Source organism: Nerophis ophidion, linkage group LG08 (assembly GCF_033978795.1).
Source record: "Nerophis ophidion isolate RoL-2023_Sa linkage group LG08, RoL_Noph_v1.0, whole genome shotgun sequence".
Lineage (NCBI taxonomy): Eukaryota > Metazoa > Chordata > Actinopteri > Syngnathiformes > Syngnathidae > Nerophis > Nerophis ophidion.
Genome location: NC_084618.1, coordinates 52884697 through 52907802, shown reverse-complemented (window position 1 = coordinate 52907802; position 23106 = coordinate 52884697). Strand labels below are relative to the sequence as shown.

At 43.4% G+C, this 23106-nt stretch overlaps 2 protein-coding genes across 2 annotated transcripts; one reads left to right on the top strand and one right to left on the bottom strand.

The window, feature by feature from the left end:
- Positions 1–7598: 7598 nt before the first annotated feature.
- Positions 7599–15311, top strand: hbae4 (hemoglobin alpha embryonic-4). The gene is made up of 4 exons (XM_061908907.1): positions 7599–7640; positions 8501–8601; positions 9226–9430; positions 15092–15311. The coding sequence occupies exons 2-4, from the start codon at positions 8510–8512 to the stop codon at positions 15218–15220; spliced, it is 426 nt and encodes a 141-aa protein (XP_061764891.1). The 5' UTR covers positions 7599–7640; positions 8501–8509; the 3' UTR covers positions 15221–15311.
- Positions 15312–22097: 6786 nt separating this feature from the next.
- LOC133557929 (hemoglobin subunit beta-2-like) lies at positions 22098–22846 on the bottom strand. The gene is made up of 3 exons (XM_061908906.1): positions 22680–22846; positions 22393–22615; positions 22098–22310 (listed from the first exon to the last, which is right to left on the bottom strand). Exons 1-3 carry the CDS (start codon positions 22769–22771, stop codon positions 22182–22184), a joined length of 444 nt encoding a protein of 147 aa, XP_061764890.1. The 5' UTR covers positions 22772–22846; the 3' UTR covers positions 22098–22181.
- Positions 22847–23106: the final 260 nt, after the last annotated feature.

Below are 23106 nucleotides of genomic sequence, written 5' to 3'. Positions count from 1 at the left end.
TGCTTTAAATGGCAAATGAGAATCCGAGACCAAATGGCAAACAAAGGCAGTCGTAAATAGGGACAGAAATCAGGAGGCAGGTGTACGTCGAAAAACAAGGCAGGTGACACAAATGCGTTGCTAAGGAAACAGAAACGAAACAGGAAGTGCCACCAGGAACTGAGGATGACAAATACTGGACAGAATGTGATAACAAACAGAACAAAACCCAGAATATGCCATTATCCAAGTAGTGGATCATAACAATTGTGTTAGATATAAACATAAACGGAATACAATGATTTGCAAATCCTTTTCAGCCCATATTCAATTGAATGCACTACACAGACAAGATATTTGATGTTCAAACTCATAAACTTGATTTTTTTTTTTGCAACTAATAATTAACTTGGAATTTCATGGCTGCAACACGTGCCAAAGTAGTTGGGAAAGGACATGTTCACCACTGTGTTACATCACCTTTTCTTTTAACAACACTCAATAAACGTTTGGGAACTGAGGAAACCAATTGTTGAAGCTTTGAAAGTGGAATTCTTTCCTATTCTTGTTGTATGTAGAGCTTTGGTCGTTCAACAGTCCGGTGTCTCCGCTGTCGTATTTTACGCTTCATAATGCGCCACACATTTTTAATGGGAGACAGGTCTGGACTGCAGGCGGGCCAGGAAAGTACCCGCACTCTTTTTTCACAAAGCCACGCTGTTCTAACACTTGTCTTGCTGAAATAAAGTTGCTTGGATGACAACATATGTTGTTCCAAAACCTGTATGGACCTTTCAGCATTAATGGTGCCTTCACAGATGTGTAAGTTACCTATGCGTTGGGCACTAATGCACCCCCATACCATCAGAGCTGCTGGCTTTTGAACTTTGCGCCTATAACAATCGAAATGGTTATTTTCCTCTTTGTTCTGGAGGACACCACGTCCTCTGTTTCCAAATATAATTTGAAATGTGGACTCGCCAGACCACAGAACACCTTTCCACTTTGCATCAGTCCATCTTAGGTGAACTCGGGCCCAGCCAAGCCAGCGGCGTTTCAGGATATTGTTGATAAATGGGTTTGGCTTTGCATAGTAGAGTTTTAACTTGCACTTACAGATGTATCAACCAACAGTAGTTACTGACAGTGGTTTTATGAAGTGTTCCTAAGCCCATGTGGTGACATCCTTTACACACTGATGTCATTTTTTGATGCAGTACCGCCTGAGGGATCAACGGTCCGTAATATCATCGCTTACGTGCAATGATTTTTCCAAAATCTCTGAACCTTTTGATGATGTTACGGACCGTAAATGGTAAAATCCCTAAATTCCTTGCAATAGCTCGTTGAGAAATGTTGTTCTAAAACTGACAATTTGCTTACAAGTTGGTGACCCTCGCCCCATCCTTGTTTGTGATTTACTTAGCATTTCATGGAAGCTGCTTTTATACCCAATCATGGCACCCACCTGTTCCCAATTAGCCTGCACACCCGTGGGATGTTCCAAATAAGTGTTTGATGAGCATTCCTCAACTTCATCAATATTTATTGCCACCTTTCCCAACTTCTTTGTCACGTGTTGCTGGCATCATATTCTAAAGTTAATGATTATTTGCAAAAAAAAATTCTTATCAGTTTGAACATCAAATATTTTGTCTTTGTACCATATTCAAATGAATATGGGTTGAAAATGATTTGCAAACCATTGTATTCCGTTTGGATTTACATCTAACACAATTCCCCAACTCATATGGAAACGGGGTTTGTATGATTCACTGATTGATCCATATCTAACATATTGAAGTGTGGGCTAGTGCCTGCAAAATATCTCTGAATCCAATATTGCTTTTGCAGAAGAGAGCTGCAAAAATCATAAGTGGAAATGGATATAGAGAACGGACAGCACGGTGTGACAGGGGTTAGTGCGTCTGCCTCACAGTACGAAAGTCCTGAGTAGTCCTGGGTTCAATGCCGGGCTCGGGATCTTTCTGTGTGAAGTTTGCATGTCCTCCCCGTGACTGCGTGGGTTCCCTCCGGGTACTCCGGCTCCCTCCCACCTCCAAAGACATGCACCTGGGGATTTGTTGATTGGCAACACTAAATGGTCCCTAGTGTGTGAATGTGAATGTTGTCTATCTGTGTTGGCCCTGCGATGAAGTGGCGACTTGTCCAGGGTGTACGCCGCCTTCCCCCCGATTGCAGCTGAGATAGACACCAGCGCCCTCCACGACCCCAAAGGGAATAAGCAGTAGAAAATGGATGGATGGATGGATATAGAGAACCCACAAACCCATATTCAAAACCGTGAAAACTTGTTGAAATGTAATGAATAGGTAGAGTAACAATCATGTACAAAGCACATACACAAATTATACCAAGTAACCTTCAAAACAGATTTGTTAAAAGTGAAAGTAAATATAATCTAAAAGGAACTGAGCTCTTTAATCAAACCAGAACAGGGTCAATGGAAAGAAGCATTTCAATCAAAGGTGGTACTTTATGAAACAATTTTGGCGGTGAAACAAAACAATATAAATCTCCTATACTGCATTTTTTAAAAATCATGGTGATAAAAACATATGATTTGAAGTGCATTTTTGTTTCCAAGTTTATCTATTTTGTTGTTTGTTATGAAATATGTATGTTATAACGTGGACCCTGACTTAAACAAATTGAAAAACTTATCTGGGTGTTACCATTTAGTGGTCAAATGTATGGAATATGTACTGTACTGTGCAATTTTCTGAAAAAAGTTTCAATCAATCAATCAAATGTATATATAAAAATACCCAAATTGCTGCTCAGATCTTCACGTGTTTGTTTTTTCATTCTCAGTCTGACCCGTTTATTTCCTGTTTTTGTCCATCACTATGGTTACACATCAGTCCACCTGTTAGTTTCGCCCCGCACACCTGCTAATAATTATCACCCTCCTATTTAAGCTCACCTTTTCTGTTCACTCATTCTCGGATCCTAATTTGCCCACGCGCAACAGTGACGACTCTCGACCTTCATCTTTGTATGTATATTCTCGCTAGCTTTTACGCTAAGCCATTTGTTTATTTAATAAATCCATTTATAACTTACCTTGTTGTGTTCATCGCTTCGACGCATCCCCGGAAGAACCAATCCGGCATTACAATGCCACACAAGCGTCACAGTAGGATCCGAGCATCAAAATGTTTTTCCGCGTCGAAACCACGGGAGGAACCCTTCGACTTGGGTTTGTGGTTGGAGCTCGTGGCTTGGGAGCAGGAAAGACTTGACTGTGGGCCTGAAGTCCCCTCCGAAGCCGTTCGCGCTGCCCCGAAGAGGCGGGGGGTCCAGTGGAGAGGCCCCCCGCACGGCAGTAATGTTCCAGCACCACTTATTCCTCCCCATGGACACAGCAAGTTTCACCCCGTCCAGGATTCACCCGTCATTACCGGTAATCCTGCTTGTTTTTTTTCAAATCATTCCTTAAGCTGCCATGACACTTTTTCTGACACAAGCGATGACGTCAATTGGGGAACGCCCACCGGTGACGCAACACCGGCCTCTGTTGATGACATTTTTTCAGAAGATTTTTATATTGTGGACAGTAATTCTCATTCCCAACCTTTTTTGAATATCAATAACATTCATGACAAGATACAGAATTATCAGGATATTTTTTCTTATTATTCTAGTCAACCTCAGTCACCTAGTTTTTCTCCTACACCTCCTTTAAAACCTCATTCTCCGGCCAAGTCCAAGGTGTTTCCTCCCTTTTCTAAAGGAAATTCTGGACAAATTAAAGGGGAGGAGTCGGCCCGCCTCCAAGCCTCCCACCACCCTCCCTTAAGGTCAGTCCCTGACCATAGGGAACGGGTCTGGGATCCCCGTCTGGAGGAAGGGGCTATGACCTATAGCTGTGCTACGGAGGTAGCACAGATACTACCCTCTAAACCACAGCCACCATGTAGACCTCCTCCACCTGTTTTTCCCCCGGCCAAATCTCAACGGCCTTGTAGACCTCCTCCACCTGTTTTTCCCCTGGCCAAGTCTCAACGGCCTTGTAGACCTCCTCCACCTGTTTTTCCCCCGGCCAAGTCTCAACGGCCTTGTAGACCTCCTCCACCTGTTTTTCCCCCGGCCAAGTCTCAACGGCCTTGTAGACCTCCTCCACCTGTTTTTCCCCCGGCCAAGTCTCAACGGCCTTGTAGACCTCCTCCACCTGTGTTCCGTCCGAACCCTAGTCCTTACCCAAGTTCTTGTCCGAGCCCCAGTGTTACTGTAAGTCCTAGTCTTTGTCCTAGTCCTTGCCCGAGCACCAGTTTGATTGTTAGTCCCAGTCCTTGCCCAAGCCCTAGTTTGACCGTTTGTCCTAGTTCTTGCCCAAGCCCTGGTATGACTGTAAGTCCTGGTCGTTGCCCAAGCCCTTCTCAAAGCACTAGTGTGATTGTAAGTCCTGGTCCTCTCTCAAGTCCTTGCCCGAGTCCTAGTGTTTGTCTTATCACTCATCATAGTCCTAGTCCTGCTCACAGCCAGTCCCCTAGTTCTCCTCGGCAGACCCCTGTGCCTGCTCCTCGGCTGAAGCCGACACCTGCTCCTCGGCTGAAGCCGACACCTGCTCCTCGGCTGAAGCCGACACCTGCTCCTCGGCTGAAGCCGACACCTGCTCCCAGTCTGGTTCTCACACCAGCACATGACACTAACCTGGTTTTCACGCCAGAATTCGACTCTCGCCTGGTTCACACACCAGCAGCTTTTTCGGGCCTGGTTCTCACACCAGTTTTGAACTCTAGTCTGGTTCTCACACCAGTTTTGAACTCTAGCCTGGTTCTCAAACCAGCACTAGACTCCCACCTGGTTCTCACACCAGCCTCCGACCCAGAACTGGTTCTCATACCAGTTACAGACTTTAGCCTGGATCTCACTCCAGCAACAGCTCCAAAGCTGGAGCCCACTCCAGTACCAGCTCCAGAGCTGGAGCCTACTCCAGCACCAGTGTCGACGACGGGGCTGGAGCCCACACCAACGTCGACAACAGGGCTGGAGCCTACAACTGTGTCGACAGGGCGGGAGCCTACTCCAGTACCAGCTCCACGCCGCCAAGCGCCGGTACCAGCTCCACGCCGCCAAGCGCCGGTACCAGCTCCACGCCGCCAAGCGCCGGTACCAGCTCCACGCCGCCAAGCACTGCCGACGACTAATACGCCTGCCTCTACGACGTCGCCGTTTGCTTCTACGCTGACGACTCCTGCGGCTCCCAGGCCGCCTCCGACGACTCCTGCGGCTCCCAGGCCGCCTCCGACGACTCCTGCGGCTCCCAGGCCGCCTCCGACGACTCCTGCGGCTCCCAGGCCGCCTCCGACGACTCCTGCGGCTCCCAGGCCGCCTCCGACGCCTTCTTCGGCTGCAGCACCCGCATCATCCTCGCCAGCTGCACTCGGGCCTGCTTTGGCTGCAGTCCCCGCACCCTCGTCTGCTGCTTCCAAGCCTGCTGGGATTTCGGTGCTGAGGCGTCGTCCACCACGTCGACCACGGGAGTGGCCTCTGCGAGGTCATCCTCCTCGCCAGACACTCCCTCCTCCATGTCGGCCACGGATGTGGCCGTGCCCGGGTCGTCCGCCTCGCCGGGCACCTCATCCTGCGAGGCGGCCACTAATGTGGCCTTTTCGAGGTCGCCCGCCAAAACTTTTTCGGCAGCAGCGTTCCACCCGCCGCCGCCACATGATGTGTCCTCGGTGGATTCGGGGACATGCGATCTGGCGACCCTCCACCGTGGCCTCCCTCCGCCCTCCCTTCGTTTGTGAACTTTCTGGTTTTGGGGAGGGGGTTCAAGTTTTTGTTTGTTTTTTAAGACATCTGGTATCTGTCTTTTGTTGGGGGGGAATACTGTTGCGATCTGCTGCTCAGATCTTCACGTGTTTGTTTTTTCATTCTGTCTGACCCGTTTATTTCCTGTTTTTGTCCATCACTATGGTTACACATCAGTCCACCTGTTAGTTTCGCCCCGCACACCTGCTAATAATTATCACCCTCCTATTTAAGCTCACCTTTTCTGTTCACTCATTCTCGGATCCTAATTTGCCCACGCGCAACAGTGACTACTCTCGACCTTCATCTTTGTATGTATATTCTCGCTAGCTTTTACGCTAAGCCATTTGTTTATTTAATAAATCCATTTATAACTTACCTTGTTGTGTTCATCGCTTCGACGCATCCCCGGAAGAACCAATCCGGCATTACAATGCCACACAAGCGTCACACAAATGGTCTCTTGAGTTGAGCAATACATGCTGTTCTGGAACAGATGAATTGAGAATGCAAATTTCCTTATTTGAAAAATGTATTCGGTTTTCATACGATTCTGTTTTCGTTTGGCCTTTGGGGATGGCTATTACTAGCAAAAACCAGTACACCAATCTAGTTATATTTATATGAATGTATATCTAATATCGTGGTGTCAAACGTACAGCCCGCAGGCCGGATCAGGCGTGTGAACAGGTTTTACCCGGCCCGCAGGATGAATTTGCTAAGTATAAAAATTAAACCTGAAATTTTTGAATGAAGGAAACAACTGTTCTAAATGTGTCCACTGGATGTCGCGATAGCAATTATTTGTATCTTTATAGATGATTCTACATGTGTACAAAATAAACCTCATGATGTTAGTGCACCAGTCGAGGAAAATGATCAAACTACATAAATAACATCCTGTAATTAGATTTTGGTATAATTTTTTTTATCTTGATAGTTTGAAAATTAACAGCAATGAATTGACTGATGAACATTATCACATCATTTATTCAGAAAATATAAATAACGCTAAATAAAGATAGAATACTACAGTTCGTATTAACCGCAACATGTAAGTGAAAAAAAAAAAACTGTCATGTTCTGTGGTCTGGATTATGTTTTGTTATTTTTCTGCTAGTTTTGGACTCCATTAGTTCCTGTCTTTGTGAACCCTTGTTTGTTTTAGTTTCCATGACGATACCATTAGTTCCTATTTGCACTTTGTGGAGAGACGAGCCGACGAGCCGACAGCGGGATAGGACAAACTGCGGTCCTACCCGAGATGGCGGCCAGGAGACGGGGCATGCGGCGGAGAGGAGAGGCGGGACGCACTCGGAGCGACGCTGCAGCCAACCGAGTCAGGTGCGTGAGCGACACACCTGTGCTCAATCTCTGCATCTTCTGCTGCAGTACAAGAGGGGAGAAGGAGGAACGATCGGGCCAGAAGTAGGCGAGAAAAGCACGGCGAACGACAACCACGAGCACGACGAGCGAGACCCAGATAAAGATGAGCCCCCTCAGCAGACGCAGCCACCGGGCACAGAAAGGTGGGCCGCGACGAGCAGGAAGAGCCAGCGAGCCAGAAATTGTCGCGACCGACTGGCCAGACAAAGTTTATTGAAAAAATAAACAAAAGTCAAACCTGTTACGATGCGTCCTGTATTGATCGGCACTGCAACCCACACGAGGACGGCAGGAGACCCGTCACACACTTCCTTGTTTGTTTTGTCACCTTGGTTACACATTGTGTTCACCTGTCTCTGATTAGTGCTCACCTGCTTCCCGAGCACTAATCAGAGGCAGCATTTAAGTATTTAAGCTCGTCATTGTTCGTTTCATGCTCTGTTCTTGCCACAGTAAGTCATGCTCGCTTTTCATGCTGCTCTTTTCAAGTCTCAGTAAGTGTTGTTTGCGTTATGTTCATAGTTAATGTTAAAGTGTTAGTTTTGTTTCTTTAGCTAAGTTGTGCTTTTTGTTTGTACCTTTTTTAGTCACAATTAAATCATGTTTTTACCTGCACGCCGTGTTTAGAGTAGTCCGTCTGCCTTCCTGGGAGAACGACCCCGCAGCAAGCTGTGACCTCCCCCCCCCCCCATTTTGACAGCAACATTATGATTGGTACATTTTCAGATTGTCCTTGTTCTATTTTTAAACAAAGAAAACAATCTGACGCTGTCTTTTATTTTTAAGTTATTCTGCTGTGATTTTAAGGCCCTTTTGGGAGTAGATTTTTCTCCATGTTGCCCCTGTTCTAAAATGAGTTCGACACTCCTGGTCTAATGGGAAACATTGTGTATGTATTCAAATGAGTCAGTGGCCATCTTGCATTCTTTCGTGAGCGATAACAAATAATCTTAACAGTAACAAACAATCGAACCTTGTGAGAAGCATCGGAGCGGAAAGGGGCCAGCAGAAGTGGAGATGAATATCTGAGGAAACTTCCACTCCAGCTGTTGCTTTGAGTCTAATTCATGAAATTGGAGCTTTTTGCAGAATAATGCACGTCATGCAGAAGATAGCAAGGAGGTTGTGCAGCCCCCCACCCTCCCTGTGTTGTTGTCCGATAACACAGGGGAGGGAAAACACCCCCGCTAGTGTCCACCCTTTACCAGTAATCATAGTTAACTCCAGAAAGAGGGAAATTATTGATCATCTCTATCATTTTTCAGTTTTTACCTGGCGTAAAAATGGTGGATTAACACTAAAGTTAATTTTCTCGCTGGCAAAACGCTTCTTTTTCCCCCCGCCTCATGTGCAGCAGCTCGCTATGCTGTCCCAGAAGGAGAAAGAGCTACTTGCAACTGCATGGCGAGGACTGACTCCCGCCGCTGGATACCTTGGATCGGACGCGCTCCTTAGGTAGGTTCCACCTGTATCTACTTATGTGTGTTAAAAAAAACAAAAACTAATGTCATATTTTAGTGTAAATTTTATTATTGACACATAGACGTGCATTACTTCCGAAATTGAAGACAGTACATGTAAGAACAGCGTAGCTTTGTTGGCAGAGCGGACGTACCAGCAACATGAAGGTTCTAGGTTCGATCCCAGCCTCTAGTCACAGCCGTTGTGTCCTTGGGCAAGACACTTCACCCACTTGCTCCCAGTGCCACCCACACTGGTTTAAAAAAGTAACTTAGATAATGTAGAGCGCTTTGAGTCACTAGAGAAAAGCACTATATAAATATAATTCTCTTCACTTCACAACCTCGCTTAAAAAAGCTTTAAAATCAAACACCTACTGAGTGTTCTTTCATGCAGGTGGTGACCAGCCTGGACAACTGTTATACTTTGTTATCATTAAAGCGTCAGTGCTGACAATCCTATCGAGATTGATTTTACATTTAAGGTCAGAAAATGTTGAGTTTAAGTAATGCGATGTTTTGTTAGCAAAAGCATAAAGTCAGCTCCTCGAGCTTTGTATGTAACCTGTAACAGTAACTTTAAAGTCAATCACGCTTCATTTGCTTGTGTGTTTTCAAGAATGTTTACGACCTTCCCCGGAAGCAAGACCTACTTTTCCCATCTCGACATTAGTCCTGGCTCCGCCCACCTTTTCAGCCACGGGGAAAAGATTGTCCTGGCCATCGCTGAGGGAGCCCAGGATATCAGTCAGCTGACAGTCACACTGGCCCCTCTGCAGACCTTGCATGCCTACCTGCTTCGTATCGACCCGTCTAACTTCAAGGTGCTGGACTAGTTTGTGCGGGGACTGCAGTGGAACGCGTTTAAGTCGGCTACGTTTAAGTTGACCGACCGTCGACGTCGACCACAGAATGAAGTCCGCCGTGGTCTTCTTATCACTAAAAATACAACGCATACGATCAACCATTTCAAATTCAAGACCCAATCAGGTCCTTTTTAACAGAAGTCGGCCCGTTTATGTTGACATGTTGTGGCGTCGTTAACGTCATGGCATTTTTGTAAAACCAGATTTTTGGTTCTAAAATCCTTGATTGATTTATTGAAACTTTAATTAGTAGATTGCACAGTTTAGTACATATTCCGTACAATTGACCAATAAATGGTAACACCCGAATAAGTTTTACAACTTGTTTAAGTCCAGGTCCACGTTAATCAATTCATGGTACAAATATATACTATCAGCATAATACAGCCATCACACAAGTTAATCGTCAGAATACTTTGATATATTTACATTATTTACAATCTGGGGGGTGGGATAAGGAGGGTTTGGTTGATATCAGCACTTCAGTCATCAACAATTGCATCATCAGAGAAATGGACATTGAAAGAGTGTAGGTCTTACTTAGTAGGATATGTACAGCCAGCAGAGAACATAGTGAGTTCAGATAGCATAGGAACAAGTATATACATTAGAAATACATGTAATTATTTACATTTGGGTATTTACAATCCGGGAGATGGGATGTGAATGGAGGAGGGTATTAGTAAAGGGTTGAAGTTGCCAGGAGGTGTTGTTTTAGAGCGGTTTTGAAGGAGGATAGAGATGCACTTACTTTTACACCTGTTGGGAGTGCATTCCACATTGATGTGGCTTAAAAGGAGAATGAGTTAAGACCTTTGCTAGATCGGAATCTGGGTTTAATGTGGTTTGTGGAGCTCCCCCTGGTGTTGTGGTTCTGGCGTTCATTTACGTTCTGGAAGTAGTTTGACATGTACTTCGGGATCAGGGAAGTGTAGCGGATTTTTTAGACTAGGCTCAGGCTAGTCTTCATCATCGCCGGTTCTCCTTATATCTCTGGCTAATCTTTAGTCAGTCCATGACTATGTTTAGTTATGTCGACTACCACTTATGTCGATGCCAGTCCGAGAGATGACCACTTCAATGGGTTCCACTGTATATACAATGGTATGAATTTTGTTACCTATGCCATAAGAGTAGTACACTATGTACGACACACATGTTTATGTGTGATATGGCTTTGAGGGTTTTTTGTGGGGGTATTGGGATGCAAAACAATATTATATACCCCCATTATTTATTATTTACTTTTTACTTTTTAAATTCGATCTCAATTCTGTACACTGCTGCTGGAATTTTAATTTTCCTCAGGGAACTCTCCTGAAGGATTAAATGAAGTCCATCTATGAAAATGTGCAGTTCTCTTTTGGAGGAATTTTTCCCAAAAAGTACTGAGTTTAACTAAAAAAGTACTTTTCGGTCGATTTGGAAATGGCTTTTAGAAACATCAATAGGTTATCTGGATCAGAATCTGAATCAGAATCAATAATACTTTAAATATCCCCGAGGGGAAATTAAGATGTTCAGCACAATCCCATTCAAGATCAGACAAACAATTCAGGGACGGGTTTGCCAACTTCCGGCATCCCTAACAAAAAAGGTGAGAAACAGGTTGAGGAAAATAAAAATATTCATTCAAAGCCTGGGCCCCTGGAGAGGGGGTCCAGAATGAGGTCAATGGAAAAAAAAAACTCATAGCCACAGCACACATAAACATGTGTGTCGTACAAAGTGTACTACTCTCATGGCATAGGTAACAATATTTGCGAACTTTAGTGGTGTTTAAAATGGACCCTGCATGCCACAATATTAGGCTATAAAACAAGGTATTAATGGAAATACTTCAAAAGTATTCTCTGTTATGTTTTTTTTTAAATCCTTCAAAGTGGAACAGCACTGTGTTTTTTTAAATTTGCCCATCATCCACAATCCTTGTGTGACAAGAACACACGCATTTCTAAAACCACCTAACGATACATGCTCTAAGTATTATGTAATATAGTGACAGGCACATTCATGATAACATGTAATATTTATTAATTTTGGTCATTTTAAGCATTTAAGCATTAAGTGCTTCTCATATATCTGCATTTTTCACTTTTGTGTTAAATATCTTAATGTGTTTCGTGGCAATTACAACTCTGACCGCAGTATCAGCTGCTATGTGCCATGTGAATCCCTTCCCTACTGTAAAAGAGTGACTCTTAATGTCCCTTCTCACTGGGATGCAGACTGATGGGATGTTGTATCTTTCAGCACTAGAGCTATTCTGAAGCAAACTTCAATATAGTTCACGCACCTAGGATAAAAAAAAATAAAAAATGCTTGCTTGCAATGTTGTGATGTTCCTATGCTGCGTTCAATTGGTTGAGAGCAAAGTTAAAAGCCATTTAGTGTCAAGTTGATATGCATCATTTCAAAAGTGATCAACATTGTGGGATCTGAGCCAAGAATGTTGTTGTGGCTTGTGCAGCCCTTTGAGACACTCGTGATTTAGAGCTATATGAATAAACTTTGATTGATTGAACTAAAACCTTCTACTACACAGGTGAAATGCATGATTTATAATCTAGACAATATAAACTTCGTAAAAGTTAACTACGTAAAAGTTACTTTTACGAACTCAAAGGTAATACATGAGCTTTTTTGATTGATCGATTAAAACTTTTATTAGTGGGACGGCGTGGCGCAGTGGTAGAGTGGCTGTGCGCAACCCGAGCGTCCCTGGTTCAATCCCCACCTAGTACCAACCTCGTCATGTCCATTGTGTCCTGAGCAAGACACTTCACCCTTGCTCCTGATGGGTGCTGGTTAGCGCCTTGCATGTGTGTGTGAATGGGTAAATGTGGAAGTAGTGTCAAAGCGCTTTGAGTACCTTGAAGGTAGAAAAGCGCTATACAAGTACAACCCATTAGTAGATTGCACAGTACAGTACATATTCCGTATAATTGACCACTAAATGGTAACACCCGAATAAGTGTTTCAACTTGTTTAAGTCGGGGTCCACGTTAATTAATTCATGGGTCAAGCTCCGCCTCGATTTTTTATGGCAGGTCGCAACCAACGGTATTATCCGCTTAGCTCGCAAGTAGATAATGGCTGACTACTTGCTAAAGGTCGGAGGAACAGTGTGAGCAAAGCGATGTAGTTCCTCTCTGTTCGTTCTTAAAATATTAACAATGGCATGCTATAATGGTTAATATGCAGGCCATAGCATGTAAATGGAGCGTCGTTGGCAGTTTTTAGATGTTTTTAAAAGCGCTTTACGGGCTGTATGGATTAAATCCAACTTTTCAATATTTTAAACGCACATAAAAGAGATACACAATTGTAAATAATGGACAAAATAAATTAAATGACACACCTTTCCATCCATCCATTTTCTACCTCTTGTCTGGTTCGGGGTCGCTGCAGCCTATCATTTGCAGTTTAATTTTATTGACAGTTTATTTAGGAAACATATATTGTAAATATTTTGTATTAAATTGAGCCAAAATGTATTCATTTTTATTGTAATTATTTATTTTAGTTGTATTTAAATAGTAAATGCATATTCATTTTAGCACTGTTGATATTGAATAGTATTTAAATTATGAGTAAGATTGCTAATTTAGTGTTAATATATTAGCGTTGCCTTGGTCCCAAGGTCGTGGGAACATTGGGCCCCAAAATCATAAAGATTAAGAATCCCTGATGAAATTATAAGTATTGGATATAATTTAGTGGAAATGTTGCTTAATTTTGCTGCACAGTCATTTTTTTAAGCCGTTTTAGAGTCTGGAAGCGTTCCGAGGTTGCAAATGAAACCACGCTGAGGTACACTGTTTAAATATATATCTTGAAGTGGAACGTCACTGCTATTTTTTCTTCAAGACACTGTCGAAAATAAACGTCATAAACATTAAATAAATTCACCCGGTCACAACATGAGGCGCACTCTCTGATCGATGCATGAAAAAATGTCACTGCGTATGGGTTTTAGTATGCACATGCCAAGATTAGGGCGCTTCCCCCCACTCCCTTCTGAGAACTTGACTTAATGTCCAAATGAGTACGTCCACCTCGCTGTGACATCACAACATAGGCAGACAGCAAAACCCGGCGAACAGAGGCATCCAGAACTGCGTGCAAGCTCACGCCTTAATCTGTCATCGTAACATTTATAAATCATAAATGACCAAAATCAATATCTGAAGCATCGGAAGTCGGCAGTTTGCAGGCTCTAAATGTCCAAAATGTATTTTTGTCTCTCTCTCTTTATTTAAAATAAGGACAGCACATATGAAACAACATATACATGATATGCAAATCGGTCAGATTTTAACCAAGGGCTCATTTCTGTGCAAAATAATGCCCGTTAGGCTATTGTCGTGCTATGAAATGCAGACTATTCAATGCAAAACTTCACGTTAATTAGCACAGTGTTTTTCAACCACTGTGCCGTGGCAAACTAGTGTGCCGTGAGATACACTCCGGTATGCCGTGGGAGATTATCTAATATCACCTAATATTTTTTCCAAACCACTAATTATAGTCTGCAAATTTTGTGTTGTAGTTGTTGAGTATCGGTGCTGTCTAGAGCTGGCCCGATTAACCGTGTAATATTCTTCCATATCAGTAGGTGGCCACCACAAGCTAAGTGCTTTGTAAATGTCGGAAACAGCGGTGGGCAGGGTGCAGATAAAAAGGTGTCTGGAGAGTGCCCCTAAGAAAAGTCATTGAAGCTGAGAGAAGGCTATGCAGAACGAAACTAAAACTGAACTGGCTACAAAGTAAACAAAAACAGAATGTTGGACGACAGCAAAGACTTGCTGTGGAGCAAAGACGCCGTGAACAATGTACATCCGAACATGACACGATAATCAACAAGGTCCCCACCAAGGAGGACAAAAACAACTGAAATATTCTTGATTGCTAAAACAAAGTAGATGCGGGAAATATCACTCAAAGGAAGACATTAAACTGCTACAGGAAAATACCAAAAAAAAAGAGAAAAATACACCAAAATAGGACCGCAAGACAAGAATTAAAACACGACACAGGAAAACAGCAACAAGCTTAAAATAAGTCACGGCATGATGTGACGGATGGTGAAAGTGATGCATGGTTGGTTGTGGATTTAAGTCATATCCAACAATTGTGACGACTTTTTTCCTGTCAACTGAGTTTTATTTTTTTTATGATTTCTGCTTGTTGTGTGCCTCTGCCTTTTTTTAACGCAAAAGATATGCCCCGGCTCAAAAAAGGTTGAAAAACACTGCAATAGCAGCACAAACTGGCTTTAACGATGACAAAACTAAGAGGGGGACACCCTGATGCAGAGTACAAATATCTCCATTATTCATTCGTTACATCCGTATATTGGACTAATCCAGAGAAGGAAAATACTTGGATGACTTCTATTGATTAGTCATCCAAGTATTGTTTGGATGACTAATCCAAGCAATACTTGCTGAGTTATGATTAGCATCATAACCTAGCATTTTTATTATCACTGCATTTATTGTATGTTAAAGTGCTTTTTGGTAAAGATATGAACTTGAACTGCTTGATTATTTTCAACACATCCATTTAATAGATTTTTCCTTGCTCATTGTCTTGTATTTTTTGCCTCCTCTGCAGCTTCTGTCACACTGTATGCTCGTCGCCTTGGCCGTTCACATGGGGGAGGACTTCACACCGGTTTTACACGCCGTAATGGACAAGTACCTGTCGGCCTTTGCAGCAGTACTTGCTGAGAAATACAGATGAGACTCGGCAAACTTACATCACCACCACTTTGTCTATTAAATATATTTAAGTATTGTTTCATGTTTTGTTATAATAAAACAAGTAAAAACCACTTAAGTTGTTTGCATTTTACACTGGAGTGTCATGTTCTCATGTCTTCTCTACTTATCCACCTCAAAAATATTAAGTCCTAATATTTCGGATTGTTTTAATTACATATGAAACGTCCATGTGTTTAGATTACGTGACATTAATTTAAACCAAGTAATAAATTCAGTGTGATGCATCCACTCATCCATTTTCTACGGCTTATCCCACTCAAAGTTGAGGGAGGAATGAAGCTTATCCCAGCTCAATGTGACACAGTTCAATATAAATAAAACAAGCTATTTATGTAAATAAATTGATGAATCTAAAGTATTTTAAATAAATTAATTGATGCTATTCACATACAGTATGCATCAATCAATTCATGTTTTATACCAGTGGTTCTCAAATGGCGGTACGCGTATTTATTGAATAATACGTCAACAAAATATGAATGTAATTTCATAAACTGTGAAAAAAAAATACAACAATGCAATAATCAGTGTTAACAGCTAAATTTTTTTTTGTGGACATGTTCCATAAATATTGATGTTAAAGATTTCTTTTTTTGTGAAGAAATGTTGAGAATGAAGTTCATGAACCCAGATGGATCTCTAGTACAATCCCCAAAGAGGGCACTTTAACTTGATGATTACTTCTATGTGTAGAAATATGTGACGATGTGTCACTTCATTTCTGTTAGTTTTTCGTGTTTTTGTATTTACTTCCTGTTCAGTGCTCTTATTTTGTTGTATTTCCTGTTTTTATTCACGGAGCACTGTTTTTCTCTTTTCGTTGGTTGGCAGCGGTTCACACCTGCTGTCAATCACACTAGTGTCTATTTATGTTTCACTCGAGCACTCCTCAGTGCTCGATGATAATATCATGTTGAGAATGTTTATCTGCACGACTGCTTTATGTTTGCTTTTGTTATTTTCTTATGCGTATTAAATTCCTCTTACCTTCACTCAACTCTCCTGGATTCTTGCATACTCGGGGACACACAACTGCAGCCATGCGCCATCCCAACAGTAACTTTGAGCCAGAAAATTGTGACCTCGCGAGAATCCCTGTTGGCAATCCTCAGCCAACGTTCTGGACCGCACAATTCCTGGAGGGCTTGAAGGCCAGGTTTGTGCGGTCCCAGCCTACAGACGCGGACCCTGTCCCCGCGGCAACGCCACCGGCTTCGGCTCTCCGACCGGCACGTCCCCCGCCGCCATCTTTCCTCTCGGCTCGACGGCTGGCTACGGCTCTCCGACCAGCACGTCCGCCACTTCCTGCATGCCTAGCGGCTCCCACGGCAACGCTACCGGCTACGGCTCTCCGACCGGCGCGTCCTCCGCCGCCATCCTTCCTCTCGGCAACGCTGCCGGCTACGGCTCACCGACCGACGCGCCCGCCTCCTCCTTCACGTCTCGCGGCTCCTGCGGCTCCGTCGCCGACTGCGGCTCTCCGACCGGCACGTCCGCCGCCGCCATCCTTCCCGTCGTCTGCTGAGCTGCTTCTCCCTGCTCCTACGCAGCTTCCAGCGGCTACTCCCCGGCTGCTCTTTTTGCCAGCTCCCGCTCTCTTTTTTGGATCGCCGAGAGCTCCAGTGGAGCCCACAGTGAGGTCGCTTTTGTCCTCCTGCTGGGACTCGGCGCGGGACGTGTTTTCGTCCCTCTTCCTGGCCTCCTCCCGCCCGTCCCTGGTTTTCGCACCGGGGGACTCCGACGAGCCGGCATGTCTTCCCGCAAGTGTGGACGGCTTCTGGCAGCCGCCTAGTGGAGGGGGGCCCACAATACACTGCGGTGCAGCCAGGCACACACCGCTGTCATCTTCGCAAGCGTCTCCTTCCACGGAGACATCTACGTGCCTGGCGGGCTTTCACCTAGCCCCAACGCCGGCTCCACGCACAGCTGCAACGCTGACATCAGCAGCACCACGCCTGCCTCCAACGCCGGCACTACGCACGGCTCCAACGCCGCCAAGAGCAGCACCACGCCGGGCTTCGTCACCGCTGGCATCCGCTATTCCTCGGCCGGCATTTGCTGCTCCTCGCCCGGCGTCATCATCCGCCGCTTTCACGCCGTCTATGACATCCGCCGCTTTCACGCCGCCGATGACATCCGCCGCTTTCACGCCGCCGATGACATCCGCCGCTTTCACGCCGCCGATGACATCTGCCACTTCCACGCCGTTGATGATGCCTGCCACTACTCGCGGCGGTGCAGCCGAGCACACGCCGCTGCCATCATCCACGCCATCATCATTGTTGTCATCGTCGCCGCCTGCTCCAACGCCGGCATATGTTGCTCCTCGGCCGGCATTTGCTTCTCCTCGCTCGGCGTCTTCATCTGCCGTTTTCACGCCGCAGATGAAGCCAGCAGTTTCCACGCCGCCGGTTACATCTTCTGCTTCCCGGCCTGCTTCAGCGCGCCCGCCTCTACGTCGGCCGTGGATGTGGCCATGCCCTGCGCACTCTCCTCTTTTTCGGCCAGTGATTTGGCCGTTCCCTGGCCGCCCGCCTCGCCAGTTCCAGCGGCGCTCTACGCGCCGCCGCCACCTGACTTTCCCTCGCTGGCTGCGGGGACACGAGGTTTGGCGACCCTCCACCAAATCCTCCCTCCACCCTCCCTTACATTTTGGACTTTTTTCCATTTTTTTTTTCTTTCCCAGGGAACATCTGGTATCTGTTCTTTGAGGGGGAGGTCCTGTGACGATGTGTCACTTCATTTCTGTTAGTTTTTCGTGTTTTTGTATTTACTTCCTGTTCAGTGCTCTTATTTTGTTGTATTTCATGTTTTTATTCACGGAGCACTGTTTTTCTCTTTTTGTTGATTGGCAGCGGTTCACACCTGCTGTCAATCACACTAGTGTCTATGTTTCACTCGAGCACTCCTCAGTGCTCGATGATAATATTATGTTGAGAATGTTTATCTGCACGACTGCTTTATGTTTGCTTTTGTTATTTTCTTATGTGTATTAAATTCCTCTTACCTTCACTCAACTCTCCTGGATTCTTGCATACTCGGGGACACACAACTGCAGCCATGCGCCATCCCAACAAAATATTTATTTATAATTGAATCACTGGTTTATTTTTCAACAAGTTTTTAGTTATTTTCATATCTCTTTTTCCAAATAGTTCAAGAAAGACCACTACAAATGAGCAATATTTTGCACTGTTATACAATTTAATAAATCAGAAACTGATGACATGGTGCTGTATTTTACTCTTTTATGTCTTTTTTTTTTCAACCCAAAATGCTTTGCTCTGATTAGGGGGTACTTGAATTAAAAACATGTTCACAGGGGGTACATCACTGAAAAAAGGTTGAGAACCACTGTTCTATACCTTACTGTCAAAAATACTGTATATACGTGATGTAAGTATATATGTAATGTAACAGGCACGTTAATAACATTTAATATTTACGTATTTTGATAATTTTAAGCATACAAGGCCCATTAATTCAAAAAACGCATCACGTTTGCTTTTTTTTCTTCATCACATTTATGCTCACTGAAGACTTTGTGAGAGCCAAAAAATAAACTGTACATACTGTACATAGTCTGCTGTCATTAGGATGCGGACTGCAAGGATGTTCATATGAGAACATATCATAATCCTCACAAAGAAACGGGCTGGAAAAGTGTTTTTCGTGTCGTACTCGCCAGTTCCAGGTCCTAAATGGCTGTCAAAGTGTTCTAACGACAGGTGATATTCATGATTTATTGCAATAAACTTCCAAGGAGCAGGGAAACGATGATGATGCAAACATAGGGTCACACGGTAATGATCATGTTGCCTCTATAAATAGTTTGTCTGCGTTAGCGCTTATAATAACAATATCACAAACACTTGGTTAATATTCAAGTCACAAAATTAAATGGAGTATTGTTGTGCTTTTTGGATGGTCATTCTCAGCCATCTGCAGTAGTGCAGTTCAACACACATGAGCTAACTTGGCTAACATTTGCAGGTCAGGTGACGCACGCCAATGGACAACAAAGACACATCTCACAATAGACACAACTTTAATCGAGTGTCGTGAGATGCACAATTAAATCTCGTACACATCTTTACCTTATGTTGCCACACATAAATGTAATATATTTCTACCTTCGTTCTATCACTCGTTTCAAAATGCTGGTGTTGTGTTTAAATACTTAAAGGTGAGCTTTGATGGCGTAATAACGTCTGTGTTGAATAAAGTGTTGATGCTGGGTTTGCCGCTATTAAGGTGAAAATAACCATTTTGTATTCTAGATTGGAAGGTGCTGGTAATCTCACATTCTTAATGTAATTCAAGCAACCTCATTTAAGGAAGCCATCGGTTTTGAAAAAGAAGAAAGATTTTCCCCAAGGCGTAAGTCTAGACAGGACCGCCTCTGCTACTACTGCATGTGAAGAATAACTTTCTAGCACTTATCTTTTACTGCAGGCAAAAGGTGGCAGTGGCGATACAAAGTAGAAGCAGCCAGCGTGCAAACTTCTTTAAAAGTGTGGTGCATTCAAGTATATCACTTTAAGCACGGGGAAATTTGAAGTTGGGTAACTTAGCTGGGTAACAATAACAATAGACGAACACATATCCACCTCAAGATGTTTAAAAATATCCAGTTTGTTACTTTAAAATTAACCCTGAAATATAGCATCTACAAGTCAAATGCTGACACTTTAATCAAACCCACATTTACTGTATACACATTCTTTAAAATACATATTGGTATTTTAGTGCACCAAAAATACTACTTATTGTGAGTAATAATTGTTATGAATATGACAATCAAATAAGTAATGGGGGTATGGAATTTTTGAAAGGTTACTGATGAAAATTGCACCCCTCAACTTGGGGGTACAGTTTGCGTCTGCAAATTTTGCATGTATTTTTTATCTGTGTGAAACAGGGTTTGTCAGGCTTTGTTTTGTAATATGGGGTGACTGAGTTTGTCCAGGGTGTTCCACGCCTACCGTCCGAATGCAGCTGAGATAGGCTCTCGCGAACCCGAAAGGGACAGTCGGTAGAAAATGGATGCATGGATATACAAACCCTGTTTCCATATGAGTTGGGAAATTGTGTTGGATGTAAATATTAACGGAATACAATGATTTGCAAATCATTTTAAACCTATATTCAGTTGAATATGCTACAAAGACAACATATTTGATGTTCAAACTGATAAACATTTTTTTTTGTTTGCAAATAATCATTAACTTTAGAATCCGATGCCAGCAACACGTGACAAAAAAGTTGGGAAAGGTGGCAATAAATACTAATAAAGTTGAGGAATGCTCATCAAACACTTATTTGGAACATCCCACAGGTGTGCAGGCTAATTGGGAACAGGTGGGTGCCATGATTGGGTATAAAAACAGCTTCCCAAAAAATGCTCAGTCTTTCACAAGAAAGGATGGGGCGAGCTACACCCCTTTGTCCACAATTGTGTGAGCAAATAGTCAAACAGTTTAAGAACAATGTTTCTCAAACTGCAATTGCAAGAAATTTAGGGATTTCAACATCTACGGTCCATAATATCATCAAAAGGTTCAGAAAATCTGGAGAAATCACTCCACTTTAAGCGGCAACATTGACTGACCGTGACCTTCGATCCCTCAGACGGCACTGTATCAAAAACTGACATCAATCTCTAAAGCAGGGGTGTCAAATGTATGGCCCGCGGACCTGATCCGCACTGTAAAACATTATAAACGCAACATAAAAAATACCCAGAATCCCATGCATCCCTGACTCTTCCGGGCTCCATTATACTCCTCCAATACCCCCACCCCCACCTCCCACCCTCTGTGCATCGGTTGAGGTGGGTGGGGTTAGAGGGGGCCGGGTTTGGTGCTAGCGGGGGTGTATAATGGAGCCCGGAAGAGTCAGGGATACATGGGATTCAAACACGACGACTTGAGTTTATACCAAAAAGTTCTATTTTGGTTTTATCTGACCACATGACATTCTCCCAATCCTCTGCTGGATCATCCATGTATCCATTTTGGTATAAACTCAACTCGTCGTGTTTGGAGGAAGAAGAATACTGAGTTGCATCCCAAGAACACCATACCTACTGTGAAGCATGGGGGTGGATACATCATGCTTTGTGGCTGTTTTTCTGCAAAGGAGACAGGATGATTGATCCGTGTTAAGGAAAGAATGAATGGGGCCATGTATCGTGAGATTTTGAGCCAAAACCTCCTTCCATCAGTGAGAGCTTTGAATGGTTGACCAAATACTTATTTTACACCATAATTTACAAATAAATTATTTAAAATTCCTACAATGTGAATTCCTGGATGTTTTTTCTCATTCTGTCTCTCAAAGTTGAAGTGTACCTATGATGAAAATTACAGACCTCTGTTATCATTTTAAGTGGGAGAACTTGCACAATCGTTGGCTGACTAAATACTTTTTTGCCCCACTGTACATATGATTTTGTTTTGCTGTTTGGGTTTGTTTGCACAAATGCTCTAAATAAACAATTAATAAATAATTGTATTTTATAATAAAAATGCATTTTGACAATTACATCTACTGTGTATGTAATGAAGCAAAATGCAAAAAAAATTGTAGCTACAATATATGCTTAATGCTTGAGCAGTGGGACTATCACAACTGCAAACACAGATACGTTACATTATGTCGTTTGAAATTGTTTTTAAATGTAAAGGGTACAAAATTCTGAGTTGTTGATTTTTGTGTTGGATTTTGGTGCAAAAATACAAGACATGAAAAAAATTAATTTTGTAGTTATCTAATTCGAAGGCAAGGATTACGAAGTGTTTATTCTATTGACAAAAACAGAACTGCAAAGTTGATATTGCTTCAGTGGGCCCTTTATTGCTTTCCTCGGGTAACAAACATACGACAACACACGTCGAATCCCACATGCAAGATGCAGTTTAGTGGTACTGTCTTCCCAGAGCGGACACCACCACGGACAAGAACTTCTGCCAGGCGGCCTGAGTGTCGGGAGTGAATGAATTTCCCATCTTGGATGCGATGACGATGGTCAAACAATCGGCCAGCAACTACGTGAACAAAACAACCACAGTCAGCGTTGTCATGCTTCTGACAAATATGTTACTTGACATTACTTGACAAAAGATTTACCCTGAAGTTGTCGGGATCCACGTGCAGCTTCTCAGAGTGCAGCACGCTCAGCTCGGCGTAGGTTTCCTTGATGTTGTCCATGTTCTTAAGGGCCCGGTCCAGCCCGTGCAGAATTTTGACGCCATGAGCTGCGATTTGGGGGTTGCTCTTAATGGCTTCAGCATTGTAGAGGTTACCGAAGGCACCGAAGTACCTCTGAGTCCAGGGGTAGACAATCAGACACCTGTATAGATAAATTCAAAGGTGAATTCAATGAACCGATTTACATTCTATAGTCAAGAATCTACCTGCAGAGAGCCTTGGAGCCGACTTCGTCGTAGTCCAGGCCGGTCATGATGCCGTTGATGATGGTTCGCTCTTGATCAGTCCACTCAACCATGTTGCCGCTTGTTTGTTTTGGTTCAGGTTTCAGAAGAAAATGCTGAATAGAGCTACAGACGCTCCGCGGTTCTATTTAAACGGCTCAAAGGTCCCCCCGCCCTGAAGGAGAACACGCTATGATAGGCTGCAGATGGAAGGCTGCAGATAAACCATGGATCCTTCTCGAACTTTCTGGATGTTTCTCAATGTATAAACCTTCACAAAAAAGAAATACATTAAGACATTTCAAAAAGACTCTTGCCTTATTATATATACTGTACATATGGGTGCATTTCAATAAACAATCTTTGATGAGGATATTTATTACAGTAGTTTAATTCAAAAAGTAAAATG